This window comes from Lithobates pipiens, unplaced genomic scaffold (genome assembly GCF_037356315.1).
Source record: "Lithobates pipiens isolate NorthernLeopardFrog02 unplaced genomic scaffold, aLitPip1_a1.2 Scaffold_30, whole genome shotgun sequence".
Taxonomy (NCBI): domain Eukaryota; kingdom Metazoa; phylum Chordata; class Amphibia; order Anura; family Ranidae; genus Lithobates; species Lithobates pipiens.
Window position 1 is genome coordinate 41469422 of NW_027507791.1, and position 16113 is coordinate 41485534.

The window sequence follows — 16113 nt, forward strand, 5'->3', positions numbered from 1 at the left end:
AGACTGACCAGGCTTGGATGTTGTTTCTCTAAGCCAATATCTATAAATCCTACAAAGGGATTTGAATAGAACTTGTTCAGTTTGGGCTGCTTTGTTTTCTTTGCTTCATTTCTCTGGTCAGGTACATTCCGGAGTTCAACTGATCCGGAAGATCTCTGCAATCCCCATCATATTCAATGACTCATGGGTAGACTATGCCTCACTCATTCAATATTTTGTTGGGGGCTGCACCTGAGACTCAAAGAAGAGCCAAGACTCTCAAGGCAGGGTATACTTCTTGCTCTGGACTTTCTTGCCAGCTCCAGATGGGATCTTTTTGCAGAACAGCTTGGGTAAAGACTGAGCTATGAAGGCATGCACTCTAAAGGCTATGTCTTCAGCCAGGAAGTTTGCCAAGATCAAAGCTTTAGGCTAGGAAGGATCCTTTGGTGACTTACAGCTCCAAATAGGATACCCTCTAGTCAAGTTGGAGTAAGGATTTAGCCATGTCGTCAATCTCTCTAGGGCTACATCCTCAGCAGGAAGCTTGGCCAGAATCAGGGCCTTTAAGGCCCCTTGACACCTTGCTGCTCCAAATGGAATCTTTCAGTCCAGTTTTGATTAGTGTCAGTCATGAAGGCAGCCTTTCTATGGGTTCTTTTTTTCTCAGTCGGGAGGTTTGCTGGGATCTGGGCCCTGTGTCAAAGGGGATCCTTGTGGCTTTCTGCCCAGTATGGTTAGTGTTTATATCCATATGCAGGACCACCAAGAATAACTGGTTCCATGCCATGGATATTGGAATACTTCGAGCATACTCTCAAGCTACAGTTTTGCTCAGAGTTTTAGGACATATTTGTAACTCTCTCTAGCAGAGTCAGCAGGGCGGAGATGTCATCCAGAATTTCGGCTGAATAGGTAATTCCAGCTAGCCATTAGGCTTTTAAAGTTTAGGGCTTGGTTCATACGGAGGCAGTCACCACACACTCATCCAGCAGTGTGTAGGCTTTGTGGGCTCCCTGTAAAAGGGCACCAGGAATAGTTGTAGGAGGATCACGTCTTCCATTAAAGCTGTTCTGGCTCATTGTGGTGTGTAGCTAACTTCCTTATGCTGTTAAAATCTTTCCATAGGGTTTCTAATGGCTATGATTGAAACCCTACTTTTCAGACATCCCGCCCTTGTTTTTTAGGCTAGTTAGTTCCATATGTTACCATGGAAGTCTGTCAGTAAAACAGAAAATGTACTATCAAATAGTTACTGTAATTTTACTTTCCTGATGGACACCATGGCAGCAGTAGTTCCCTCCCAGAGTCATGAGTAGGCTAGTTACGGCTCAGCCTGAAAATTTATGGGAGTGGAGTCCTATGGGGTAGGTGTGAGGGCAGGACTACTAAAATGTATGCTGCCATGGCATTTATCAAGAAAGGAAAATTACAGTAATTATTTTATAGTAAATTTTCAGATTTCGTTAAATATTTTATGAATTTTGCACATATGTATTTAATGGTCAGCCAGGTGTTCATTGTTGACACATTTATTTGGGATTTATTGATATTTATTGTTCTTATATTTATTGTTACATCAATATATTTGATTACCATCTATCTCACTGCCTGCTGACTAGAGGGGCTGGCGGGTGTTTGTGGTTTACCATTTGCCAATAGAAAAAAAAATGTCCCTGGATTTCATTAAAAAAATCTGGTCATCTTAGTTTAGACTAAACATTACAGTGTCATAAAATATTTCCATTTTCCTTTTCTTCATTTCCCAGATATTCAGGAAAAGCACAAACAACAGCTGATGGAAAAGACTGAGACTCTGATAGAGCATAGACCCCCAGGAACTACCCTGGAACCACAAAGATTCCTCATCAATGAGCGTTATGTGAACCTGATTGTAGTCTCCAATGATCAGTTCAGGGAACGTCCCCAGAATGAGATAATACAGACTGGGGTAAAACATGAGGAATGCTTGAAGGAAACACAAACTAGACTGGAACACATTTCCCCCAACAAGCTGTTCCGATGGAACCCCCAGTCACAATGTGTACCACATGCAGTAATGGTGAATGGAGTGCCGGGAATAGGGAAGACAACAATGATGCAGAAGTTTGTCTATGACTGGGTGACCGGAAAACACTACCAGAGATTTGCCTTTGTCTTTTTCTTCAGATTCCGGGACCTTAATAGACTGGGAGAGATCAGCTTGAAGGAGATGATTCTTCATCAATATCCATATCTGGAGGGTCAGATTGGAGATATTTTACAAGATCCAGAGAGTCTTCTGTTTATATTTGATGGTTTAGATGAAAGTATTCACCAAATGTATTTCAGATCAAGTAAATTGTCCAATTCAAAACAGAAAACCCATTTTGGTGAGATTGTGGTCAGTTTGGTGAGGCAGAGTCTTCTTAAGGGTTGCTCTGTACTGATAACCAGCCGCCCAACCAGACTGGCATCAGTTGATACCGTTGTTTTCCAGAGAATAGCTGACATTATGGGATTTCTCCATGGAGACAGACTGATCTTCTTTAATAATTTCTTTGGAAATGAGGAATTATCAGGAAAGGCGTTTCATTATGTGCAGGAGAATGACACACTGTACACTTTCTGTTATATCCCATCATACTGCTGGATCATCTGTACAGTGTTATCAATGTGCTTCAGATCCCAACCAACAATCACTGATCAGCTGATAACATCATTACCCAAAACAGTGACACAACTCTTTGTGATTTTTGTCTCCAACATTCTGGCCAATCACAGCCAGAATAAAGATGGTGGTCACACTGCCCGGGAACTGCTGACATCTATTGGGTGGATGGCGGAACATGGAGTCATGAATCACATGATTGTATTTGATGAGCGTCATCTGGAGTCATTCAATGTGATAAATGATAATCATGTCTTTTCATCTTTCATGATGGAATCTGGTCGGCCTCCTGATGTGGATTACACCTTCTTACATCTCACTCTTCAGGAGTTTTTTGCTGCTTTAGTCCATTTTATTAACTATAATGATGACAGATTACAGGAAACACTTGATGAGGCTGAATCCTACAAAGACGGCCGTGGGGAAATACTCCTCCGTTTCCTCTGCGGTCTCTCAGACTCTTCTACTAGATCCATGTTAAAGTCTCATGTGGGAGAATTGTCTACTCAGGCTGCCAGAGATGTTATCTCCTGGATCCAGAAGAAAATACCAGAACAAAGATCTGACAAATCCATAAGAGGCAACAGAGATCTTCTTAATGTATTCTACTATCTCCATGAGAGCAGGAATAAGGCTCTGGTGGCACAATGTATTGGAGCAAATAAAGTTGACTTTTCTGGTGTCCCCCTCAGCCCTCTGGACTGCTCTGTGCTGTCTTTTATCCTTCAATCCTGCAGAGAGACAGAAGAAGTAAATCTACACTTGTGCAGTATTCCAAGTGAAGGTCTGGGGAAGCTTATACAGGCTATACGCAACATCGGGAGTTTGAGGTAAAGATTAGCTATGATGAGTAATCAAATTTCTGTGTTAAATTTGAATGAACAGCATTTTCCCCAGATAAATGGCTAATTATTGGTGTGTTACCTGTTCTCTATTATATGTGAACTTTATATACATTTATGCATACCTCCCAACATTTTGAGATGGGAATGAGGGACACGTACTAGCAAATGTATGTAGGCATAGGAATTAACCAAAAAAGAGGTTAACTAAATCCACAAGGGGCTTTTTTTTACCACTACTATTCCTTTTTATATTGGCTTTTAAAATTTTCAAATGCAGCAATTTATAATTTGGATGAAAGGTTTAGCACTGGGAAACACTTTTTGAAAGATAAAAAGCGCATTTTATGTACAACTTTATGGATCAGACCAAAATGAGGGACAAATGAGGGGGAAAGAGAAACAGAGGGACAGTGCTCCAATTTAGGGACAGTCCCTCAAAATCATGGACAGTTGGGAGCACTGTTTATGTGAACACACTGGATAGCTGCACAGAATGAACAGATTTGTAGAAGCAGCAGATGGTATGGGATGTTTATATCAAACACAGCAATGAGTGTCAAGAATCTGTGGTAGTGAGCCCTTGTAGATCACCAACTTGGGGTTCCCCAGAGCGTGGAGTCTAAGCCCCAACCCACTTCTTTGCCAGAGCCTCTGATGGTGGGGATAGACTTGCAGCCAGCTGGAAGCAGCTGGAAGCATGTCCCGGACCCCAAGTTTGCCCAGCTGAGGATGCGGAGACCGCATGCATGTGCAGAGTACAAGCAGCAGGAGACAACAGGAAATCCAGGAGACAAGCTGAGGTCAGGGCGGGTAGCAAACAAGCATAGACAGTAAACAAATCCAGGGTCGATACATGGGTAATCTGATAAAGGATACACAATAGACAAGTGAACAGGAGCTCAGAGAACTGGGAAGTTGCTCAGGCAATGTGGGTTACACTGAGCATGTCTTATATAGGCAAGCAAACTAGGAGGCAGGCCAGGAAGTGATGGAAAGGAAAGAAATAAAAGCCCACAGGATAGCAGGCAATGCCCATAGGTGAGCACAGCCAAACCACACATGAGAAAGGAATGAGGATAGAGCAGCACTGTAGCAAGGAGGTAAGAATACACAAGCAGAAAACTGCAGGCTAACTTGTGACAGTGAGAGCATTGTCTCAATGTCTGTAGAGTCTATGCAAAAGGAAAAGACAACTTCTCCTGCGCTCTGGTGTCCCGGTCTTCAAAGTGTGATACCGACAGTTTAAGATGGTAGTGTCAAAAAGGTCTTGCAGCCCTCCTTGGAATATTGAGTATTCAAATACTGGAAAAACAAAACAAGAAAGGAAGGCGCACTGACCTAGTGCATTACCATAAAAAAGCTTTATTCAGAACAGAACAAATAGCAAAATGGCTACTCACAAACGAGCATTGATAAAAGGCATAATCAATACAAATGGATCCATCGCACCAAACATCAACACATCCAGATCTGATGTCAGGTAGATTGTTTGATGAATACCCCAACGTAAACGGCTGTAAACGGCTGATGCGTTTCAGAGGAGAACCCCTTTCTTCAGAGCCAAAACAAGCAATGGTTCCTCGCTGGAGGCTCGCTTTCTATATATGTGTGGAGGTTTCTGAAAACATGTGGCCTGAAGGTCATAGAGCTCCACCCACAAAAAAGAAGAAAAAAAAAACAGACACATCTCACTTATTGTAATTCTGATATTTCATTGCAGTAATAGATTCAATTTGAAAAAAATAAATAAAAATTTTATATATTTAAAAAAAAATTTTTTAAACAATTTAAAAAAAAAAAATTTAAATTCTGAAGTGGTATATAAGTATCTTTATCCTTATATCCATATATCTAATTTAATTTAATTTTTATATATTTTTACATTTTTATGTTTATTTATTTATGTAGAGGGGCAATAATCTAATATATCTTTAAATTTTTTATTGTTTTTTATATTTTATATATTAAATGGATATTCATGTATATATAAAAGAATGCAGGCATCAACTAGGGATCTATCAAACTCGACAGTAACACAGGTGCATAGAGAAGGAGAAATCATACCTAGTGTAGATCTCACTAGCCTCTTCACTTGATATGTGGCTGGAGAGCACCCAGCCTCTTATAGCAGGAAGTGCGGGTGGAAGTGCGTTCCACCTGAATGGGACGCTTCCGCTCATGCGCACATAGAGGTCGCCTGAGCGTAAGCTTGTTTTGTAGAGTCTATGCTTCAGGGGTCTCCAAACTATGGCCCTCCAGTTGTTCAGGAACTACAATTCCCATCATGCCTAGCCATGTCTGTAAATGTCAGAGTTTTGCCTCATGAGACGTGTAGTTCCGCAACAGCTGGAGGGCCGTAGTTTGGAGATCATTGTGTTAACCTTACAGGGCTACAACAGCTCAGCACTGCCTGTATCTTCCCTCTTAAACTGGGTACACAGGCAATATATTTTTTTAACCTTCAACTATGAGCTGAACAGTAAAAAAAATGAATAGGTTACTGCATCCACACAAGTGCGGTAGCTGCAGGAATCCCCTCCTGCTGGGACATTGTATTCTGACAATGAGTACTCCACTGTGAGAATAAGCAGACAAGTGCTGCAGCTGATTGGCTGCAAGCTGCTGAGCAAAGAAGGTTTCCCAGCAGTCTTTTTTGACCAAAGCCAATCTATTGGTTGGCTTCTAGCAGGCAGGACTAAACACACATTAAAAATCGATCTGTGTGTAGGTAGCCAATGGAGAACAGTTTGATTTTCTTTTGGCTGTTCCTAAATACCTTGGCTGTCGTGCACATTGCTGGATCAAGATCAGGGTTATGTATGTATTTAAGGGGGTGCTGCAGGAAAAGCTGCATGCAGAATGTTTTTTACCTTACTGCATAGAATGCAGTAAGTTTTAAAAAAACAGCTTTTACAACCACTTTAAGAAGGAAGTCCTTCTGTCTCTCAGGTGGGGCTCCATCCAGGCCAGATGCTAGTACGTAGATTGCAAGACAAAGGCATAATGATCTAATATGCATAGCATACTACCTGAGATTGAAACCCTCGTTGTGGTGCCTGTACACACAACTTTATTTTTCTCACTCACTGGCCAGGAATGAGTGTAGTTGTCTTGGTATTTTTTTCAGCATCGCTGTAAGGATTTGCTTTCACCTGGTACCCCTCCACTCTAGCTTGAGGGTTTAGGGGTTCTGCTCTTAAAGAAGAAATGCCAAAACCTTTTCTTAAATTGGCAATACACAGAATTTACATTCAGAGTGGTGAGCAGATGAAAAACAATGTTGTCCTTTGTGATGCATCTATTAACCACTTGGCGTTCGCGCTATAGCCAAATGATGGCCACAGCGCGAACCTGAAGTATCGGGAGGCCATCATATGATGTCCTCCCCTTTGCATGCTCCCCGTGCGCCCCCCTGCAGGGCGCGTGCTGTGATCACAGAGTCACCGAGACTCGGGTGATCACAGATCTGAGTAAGGGGTTGATCCCGGCCCCTTACCACGTGATCAGCTGTCAGCCAATGACAGCTGATCACGTGATGTAAACAAAAGCTCGGTAATCATTTTTTTCTCCTCACGCTGACAGAGTGAGGAGAAGAAAATGATAATCACCAGCTTATGTGCAAGGGACATCGGTCCCGAAGAGGAAGGAGGCACATATGCCTCATTTGTGCCCACAATTACCACCTGCCAGTGCCCACAGTGCCCACCAGTGCCACCTATCAATGCCCATGAGTGCCACCTATTAATGCCCACAAGTGCCACCTATCAATGCCCACTTGTGATGCCAATCAGTGCCTCATCAGTGCCACCTAGCAGTGCTGCCTATCAGTGTAACCTACCAGTGCTGATCAGTGCTCATTATTGCCACCCATCAGTGCCCATCACTGCCACCCATCAGTCCCCATCACTGCCATCCATCAGTGCCCATCACTGCCAGCTATCAGTGCCAACTATCTGTGCCACCTATTAGTGCCACTTCTCAATGCATACCAGTGCCACCTATCAATGCCCTTCAGTGCCACCCATCAGTGCCACCTCTCATTGTCACCTCTCAGTGCCCCCCAGTGCCGCCTATCAGTGCCCACCAGTGCCACCTTATCGGTGCCCATCAGTGCAGCCTCACTAGTGTACATCAACGAAGGATAAAAATTACCTGTTAGCAAAATGTTATAACAAAATATAAAAAAAAATATATTTTTTAAAGATTCTGTCTTTTTTTAAAAATTTACCAAAAAATAAAAACTGCATAGATGATCAAATACCACCAAAAGAAATCCCTATTTGCTCGGAAAATTATAAATATTTCATTTGGGTACAGTGTTGTATGACCACGCAATTGTCATTCAAAGTGCTGAAAGCTGCAAATTGGTCTGGGCAGGAGGGGGGTTTAAGTGCCCAGTAAGCAAGTGGTTAAACAAAATGTTGTTTAACTCGTTTTAGTCAGAATGGAGTGCTACTGTGAGTAATCTACTTCTAAAAGAAAAATAAATAAATTCTGCAGCTAAAAATGCATTTCTAGTGTACAAAATTTCTGAGGCTCTCTGTGAACTGTTCATAAAATACCACATACAGTTTTAACAGATTCTTATTATATCTTAGTCCTTGAAAAACAAAGAATGGTTGTGCTAGCTGGTCAAAAATAATCAAAAATGTAATATAGTAACCATAAAGTGGTAACAGCACTCACTAAATACCCACATACATATAACTGATACAAATGCAAATGTGTTGCTATCATTTAACGTACTAGTGCATCAATAATACAAAGAATAAAATTAATTAAGTGAAAATACATAAAACCAGTGCTAAAATAAATATAATAAACACCAACATGTTATGATGGATAAATAAATATCATATATATCCAGACACAACACATTGGCAAAGGGCTCAGTGCAAAAACAGTCCAATAAAGAATGCTTAGTGCAAACAGTTCAGAAAATGTGTGGCCCATATCCGATAATCTTGTGTGAACTAATCCCTTTACACCCAGGTACACACCCCACTTACAAGCCACTTACTGACAGGGAAGACCTCAAAGGAGGGAGGTCTGGCTGCACTTTGGGAGAAATCCCACTGGGATAGTTAGGATGGATCCACTCCTGTTCTCAGGTACAGGTTTTCCAGAGCAATCCACAGAAAAGCTCAAGAAGATGTAAAGGGAAAGTCAAAGTAAAAAAACTACTCACATCTGGCAGGTAAAAACATAGCATGTAGTCAGATATGCACGGTTGTGATTACGTCACAGCTTTAGCTCCACCTGTATCCATATCTTAGTCCTTGAAGCTGCTTTTTTCTTTTTTTTTTTTTTTTTACAAAGTTTGTATATTAGTTCCACAAAAGAAAGAAATTGGATAGCTTTTTTTTCCATACTTTATTGCAGAAAAATACATATAGTATATTTAAATGTCGGACTGGTAGCAAGAGCAGGCTACAGTTCCACCAAACGTCTAACTTACAACAAAAAGGATCTGAACCTAGAAAGGTCCTGTCATAGTGAATAAGAGTCTTTGATTTCCGTCTTCATCAATATATTTTTGAAAATAAGCCAATAATGATTTATAAATAGCCTGGTGAATTGCATAAACATATACCAAAAACAATAATTTGCCCTTACCTGTAGACTTTAATGGGGTACAGAGAAAAGTTTGTATTTTATGAATGAGGATGCTTTGCGAAACTGGTTTTGAGTTAAACCCAAGCATATTATCTCATTAATAATAACTAACAATGTCTGCTGATGCCTTTCATGCTTCATATACAAGGATACGATACGAGTCATGTCAGTGGTATTCTGTGCTCATACCGTGTATGGAAATATCACCGCCTACACATGGAGGACAATATTGGGGGGTCTACTCCATTATAACATTTTTCTTATAACATTCTATTTCCTGGAGTTTTATAAAGTGATAGCATTGAGTAGTAGAAAATAGTTACATTCATTCTTGGGGGAGAAAATAATTTTATTCTAATAACATTTTTCTCTCTTCTACAGATTGGATAGAAATAATCTGAAAGACAGTTCCTGCCCTCACCTGGCATCTGGAATAAGAAATAACCAGACACTGAGGACACTGAGCCTGTCTAAGAACAATCTGCAGGGTCCTCATTTCAGGGATCTGATGGAAGCTCTGATAACAAGCCAGATAGAGAAATTATTGTGAGTTTAAATATTTGTGAACACAATAGCTTCAAAGTCAGTAGCAAAACTGCAAACCTCAATTGCTGACTGAAATCATCTGTATGTTTACAGAAAATTATTGCTATATATTTGTGAGGGCTTACCTAGGTTGGAGTCCATGGTGCAGAGATGTAGGCTCCCCCTTGCAAATAGGCACAGCCCACGGTAACAAAGAGATAAGCTACCTGGGCTGTGAATCTGTGCACGGGGACTTGACAGGAATTTGCTGAAGGATTGTCCAGGTAAAGCTGTAGTCAGGGATTCCAGATCAGAATAAATGATAAACAAGCCTGGGTCAGAAGCCGGTGTCAGTCTTGGAACACTGTAACTTGAACACAGGAACACCGGAATGCTTAGGCAAAACAAGAGACACAGGAACACAGGAACCTTTGGCAATGATAGAGACAAGAGACAATGAACTGACAAAGCCCTTAGAGTGAGGCAGTGCTTTATACCCAGCTGATTGTATAAACTGTCTCAGCTGAACCAGGAGTGAAAGGTACTAATTGCAACAGGATGCAGAGTATGGTCCTAGTATTTTATGCAGAACTGTGCAAAGCTGGAAAGCAGGCTGAAAGGAACTGAAGTGTGGCTCAGAGGCAAGGTAACAGGAGCACTAGACATGCAGTCATAGGTTAAATACCTCTTTGAGCCTCTTGGGGTGTGACCACGCCTGGCGGTCTGCATGGCACGGTGGGGACCGTGACAGTATTTTTTATTGGAGAGTTATTCCACTGTCACATCACAGCCCTGCCACCTTTGTCTTCTCCTTTCACACAGTAGTGGTTATCCCTGTGCAGCCAGTGGGTGGGTATTGTGTGATATAACACAGAGCACACATGTATGTCCTTTGTTTGTGTAGCACCCTCTATTGTGCTACTAGTGCCAGAATAGGTAAAACATAGTTTGACTCATGTTTAAACCCTGTGAGTATTAATCTGGGTCAGGGTTAATAGAGTTCATACAGGCAGCTCTATGGTTCCTCCCCCCCCCCCCCAATTATGTAAAGTTGGAAAACATTCTGGAAGCTGGAGGGCAGAGGCTAGGAAGGCTGGTGCAGGGACCTACAAGGAGGGAGACTGCCACGTGTAGAAAGTCTCCCTGGAAGATAGCAGTGTGCTTAAATCTTCCATACCTTGCCTTGGGAGATCTCCAGAGGGTCAGTCAGGTAGACTGGTGAAGAAGCAGCCAGGTGATCTGGTGGAGAAGCAGACAGGTGGGCTGGCATTTTCTGCAGTGGTAGAGCTGGGACCAATGTCTACAAGGGAGTTGGTGTTACTCCAGGATGCAGTTCACAACACATTGTGTTACTTTCCAAGGCACTGAGGCTTTCTAGCCTGAAAGTGGCTGGTACCGATTTAACAGAGACCACATTGTGTCACTTTCCAAGGAAATTAGAGTTCCAAGCTTGTAATGGGCTGTTGCTGATCTAACAGAGACCCTTAGCTATTAAAGACGGATCAATCAGAGATGTACAGACCAAGAGGAAGGAATCAATTGGAGTTGTACAGGACAAAGTAGAAGAATCAATTAGAGCTGTAAATAGGGAGGACAATGTCCCTGGTTTTGTTCCTGTCCAGTTGGGCATCCCATAATTCCTATCCCCATTCAAGTTATTACCCCCCTCATAAAAAAAGCACAAAACAAAGCTCAATGACTGTTCACTGTGTCTGGATGAAAGCTGAAGTTGTGTGCCTAGCTTTCCAGCAGTGCGAAACCCTGTCATCTACAACCCCTATGTGGGTAGTGCTACAGCTGTGTGCTCCAACAGGCTAGTCCACCACTCTACTTGCTGCGCTTGCAACACATCAGTGCTGGGTAGGGTAAGTAGCAGAGCCAGGTGGAAGTTGCACTGCTTAAAAACTGACTCCAGAGATACAAGCATGCTGTGCATGTACACAATGTCCTACATCTCCTAACAGTGATCCCAGACATGCATACTAATCATGCATGGTCAGTTTGAAAAAAGACACCTAGGGAACTGGCAGGATCGCCAGGTATTTACCAAGAACAAATAAAATAAAAAATATGCAGGGTACTTTTATTGACTTTATAACTAAGCCAACGCATTATAGGCAATCATCATTGCTAGAGTTACATACACTACAGGTTTTTAGAGGATAAAAATAGGAGTATGTTTCCCCATCTAGAAGAGACTATAGACCTCAGCTCCAAAGTTTAATTCCCGGCATCCTTAGTGTCAGTAACCTCTAACCAGGCCCCTCTGGGGAAGGATATAGGAGATATTCCCTGGGCACAGCATGATCCCCCACCGCCCAGAGTGTCCTCTTATTCCCCTCAGTGGGTCCTCCAAAAACAGGAGCACCTTGAGGTTTTCTATAACTGGTCCATTCAGGGGCTATAACCCATAACCTTATATACCTCCTAAACATATTCCGCACTTGTCAAATGCTGTATCGTAGGAATAAGTGTATGCATTTTAATTTCAATTCTGTTTTCCATTGTTTTTATTTTATTGAAAATAAAATATTTTGAAAGTAAAAATAGGAGTATGTATTCTGGTGCAATTTGGACAGGATTTGGGGTATTTGAAGGATTACAAAAATTGCAAACTAGAGTTCAACTTTAAAGTCAGGTCATGTCTATGGTGTTCTGTGGTAATCATGTGTATAGGGGTATCACTGTCTCTATGCCTCCATGTGTAACAATACAATACTGGGTTGTCAACTCCATCATAAAAAAATTTCTATAAAATTCTATTAACTGGAGTTTTATAAAGTGATCTAATATAAATGATTCCAGTAAACAGAAATGAGTTCCATTCACGTAGGTCAGAGGTCTCCAAACTTTCTAAACAAAAGGTCAGTTTGGTGTTCTACAGTCTTGGGGGAGCACTTAGTGTGGCCAAAGGGAGTAGAAAATGTCCTGCATCAGTGGGGGAAAAAATGCCCCATCTTTAGTATTAGGGGGAGGAATACTGCCCCATGGTTGGTGTCAGTGGGAGGAATGGTGTTCCATTGTTAGTGTCTACGAGAGGAATAGTGTCCCAAGGGCTGGATAGGGGGAAGCAAAGTACCAAATTCGGCCTCCAAGCAGTAGTTTGGAGACCCCTGATGTTGAGAATATTTACATTCATTCCTGGAGAGAAATTTGTTTTCTTATGGTAACATTCTCCTCTTCTACAGTTTGAATGGTAATCTCCTGAGTTCCTGCCCCCACCTGGCATCTGGAATAAGAAATAACCAGACACTTAGGACACTGAATCTGTCTGAGAACAATCTGGAAGGTCCTCATTTCAGGGATCTGATGGAAGCTCTGATAACAAGCCGGATAGAGAAACTACTGTGAGTATAACAAGACCGTCTGAGACAATATAATTCTAGGACAGTTTAACATTCCAACTAGGGATGGGCCGAACCCCCCCAGTTCAGTTCATACCAGAACACCGCGAACAGGCAAAAAGTTCTAGCGAACGTGTGAACCTTATTAACCGGTTCCCGACCAGCTGAGGTACTTATACCATTGCACAATTGTACTGCTGGGCAAAACCCCATACGAGTACAGGGACCCCTTTAAGAGACACCAAAGGGCACATGTGTGGCGCAGGAGGCATGCCCGCTGCACGACGGGGGACCCAATGCTTGTGGTTGGCGTGCGCAATCGCCACCGGCCACACACGGTTGCATGAACGAGAGCCAGCCTGGGGATTTGTGTGTGTAAACATACAAATCCCTGTTCTGTCAGGGGAGAGGAGACCTATCGTTTGTTCCTAGTAAGTAGAAACAACAATATGTCTCCTCCCCCAGTCAGTCCTATCCCCATACAGTTAGAACACACTGAGGTAACACACATTTAACCCTTTGATCACCCCCTAGTGTTAACTCCTTCCCTACCAGTGTCATTTACACAGTAATCAGTGCATATTTATCGCTGTATAAATGTCAATGATCCCAAGAATGAGTCAAAAGTGTCCAATCTGTCCGTCGCAATGTCGCAGTACCGCTAAAATTTGAAGATCACTGCCATTACTAGTAAAAAATTAATAATAATAAAAATGCCATAAAAATGCCATAAATCTTTCCAATAGTTTGTAGACGCTAGAATCAATATATCAACCAATCAATATATGCTTATTGTGATTTTTTTTATAAAAAGAATATATATTGGCCTAAACTGATGAAGAAATTTGTTTTTTAAAAACATTTTTGAGGATATTTATTATAGCAAAAAGCTAAAAATATATATATATTTTTTTAAATTGTCGCTCTTTTTTTGTTAATAGAGCAAAAAATAAAGACCGCAGAGTTGATCAAATACCACCAAAAGAAAGCTATATTTATGGGAAAAAAAGGATGCAAATTTAGTTTGGGTGCAGCATTGCATGACCGCACAATTGTCAGTTAAAGCAACGCAATGCAAAATTGAAAAAATTGTAAAAAGTGCTCATTTTAAAGGCTTATATGCGAGTTATTGCCTTAAAAAGTACTTCCCCAGGGGACATGTATCAATGCAAAAAAAAAAAGGTTTTTAAACAATCAATCTTTTTTCAGAGGCAGTAATTTTAATAATGCTTAAAGTGAAACAATAAAAATTAAAAAATTCCTTTAAATATCGTGCCTGTAAAGTGGCGTGTCTGTGCAATGGGTAGAACATGCCGCAGCAATAATGACATTTCTAAAGGAAACAATTTCATTAAAACTTGCTCGCGGCTGTAATGTATTGCCGGCTCACTGCAATATAGATGAAAAATTAAGGGAAAAAACATGTAGAGTCCCCTCCCACCCAGTCCAACCAGGCCCTTCAGGTCTGGTATGGATATTAGGGGAACTCCACACCAAAATGTAAAAAAAAAATTGGCGTGGGGTCCCCCCAAAATCCATACCAAACCCTTATCAAAACATGCAGTCTGGAGGTCAGGATAGGGGGGAGAGCGATCGCCCCCCCTCCTGAACAATACCAGGCCACATGCCCTCCACAAGGGGAGGGTGCTTTGGGGTGCCTCTTCCCAACAACCCTCGGCTGTGGGGCTATGTGAATGGGTATTGTACCCCTACCAATTCACCAAAAAAAGTGTCAAAAAGTAAAAACCACAACAGACAGTTTTTGACAATTCCTTTATTTAAAAAAGTGTCCTGCGATGTACATCCATTGTCAATCACGCTGCCCGATGGAAAAAACTAAAAAACTCCCCCCCTATGGGAGGCCTCCCAGTGACTGCTGTCTATTCGCTTTGACAGCTCTTATATAGGCAAGGGTGGGGGCCACTGGCTGACGTAACTGGATGACCCCGCCCCTTTGACGTCACCGGGAGGACCCACCCTTGTCTATATAACAGCTGTTAAAGCCGAGAGACAGCAGTCGCCGGGAGGCCTCCCATTGAGGAGGAGTTTTTTAATTATTTTTTTTGGGTCTGTTAGGCGACGTGATTGAAGATGGATGGACATCGCGGGACACTTTTTTTTTCTTTTTTAATAAAGACATTGTCAAAAACTGTTTGTTGTGGTTTTTACTTTTTGAAACTTTTTGATGAATAAGTAGGGGTACAATGTACCCAATACCCATTCACATGGGGGGGCAGGATCTGGGGATCCCCTTGTTAAACGGGGCTTCCAAACTCTGATGAGTCCCCCGCCCGCAGACCCCGACATCCACTGGCCAGGGTTGTCAGGAAGAGGCCCTTGCCCTCATCAACATGGGGACACGATGCTTTGGAGGGTACGCCAAAGCAACCTCCCCATGTTAATGGCAGGAGGCCTGGTATGGTTCAGGAGGAGAGGACGCTTGCTCAACCCTCCCCCCTTTCCTGCCTGCCGGGCTGCTTGCTCGGATAAGGGTCTGGTATGGATTTTGGGGGGACTCCACGCCAATTTTTTTACATTTAGGCATGGAGTTCCCCTTAAAATCTATACCAGATCCAAAGGGCCTGGTATGGATTTTGGGAGGGACCCCCACACTGTTTTTTTCTTAATCCTGTCATATGGTTCCCTTAACCACTTCAATACACTGTATTTTAACCACTTCTGGACCACCCGCCGTCATTATACTTAAGTATTTTGACGTAAAATACCGTTGTTATGGCAGCAGATAGGTCTCACAACCCCAGTATTTTATGAAATGGTAGGTGGTCCGTTTTGAGATAAAAGTGGTCTCCATGGCAGATTTGCCATGAGATCACTTTTAATGGTTCCAGGAGAGGTTCCCACCCCACTCAGGCCGCGTTCCCCTCATCTCCACCGCTTACCGGAGCCGTCGGTAGTGGTGGAAATGATCAGATACTTTCCCCTCAAAGGCACTGTGTTGAGTGAGGGAATGATGGCCCCCACTCGACTCAATGTCGCTGGATGACAGAAACGACGCTAAACATCACTTCTGCCCAACGGCCTTAAAGGGACTTTTTTTTTTATTGCATTTAAGTGTTAATGTTAGTGAGGTTTTTTTGACCCAAGATCTCACATTAGAGGTCCTGTTATGTTTTTTTTTTCTATTAAAAGGGAT

The 16113-nt window shown here is 42.1% G+C and overlaps 1 protein-coding gene across 1 annotated transcript in view; it reads left to right on the top strand.

The window, feature by feature from the left end:
- The window catches only part of LOC143942698 (NACHT, LRR and PYD domains-containing protein 3-like), a 65033-nt gene that overhangs the window by 19008 nt on the left and 29912 nt on the right, over positions 1 to 16113 (top strand). Inside the window, exons 5-7 of the mRNA XM_077464076.1 lie at positions 1749 to 3459; positions 9472 to 9636; positions 12804 to 12962. Of these exons, the coding sequence (XP_077320202.1) occupies positions 1749 to 3459; positions 9472 to 9636; positions 12804 to 12962 (2035 nt within the window). The remainder of the gene's footprint in view (positions 1 to 1748; positions 3460 to 9471; positions 9637 to 12803; positions 12963 to 16113) is intronic.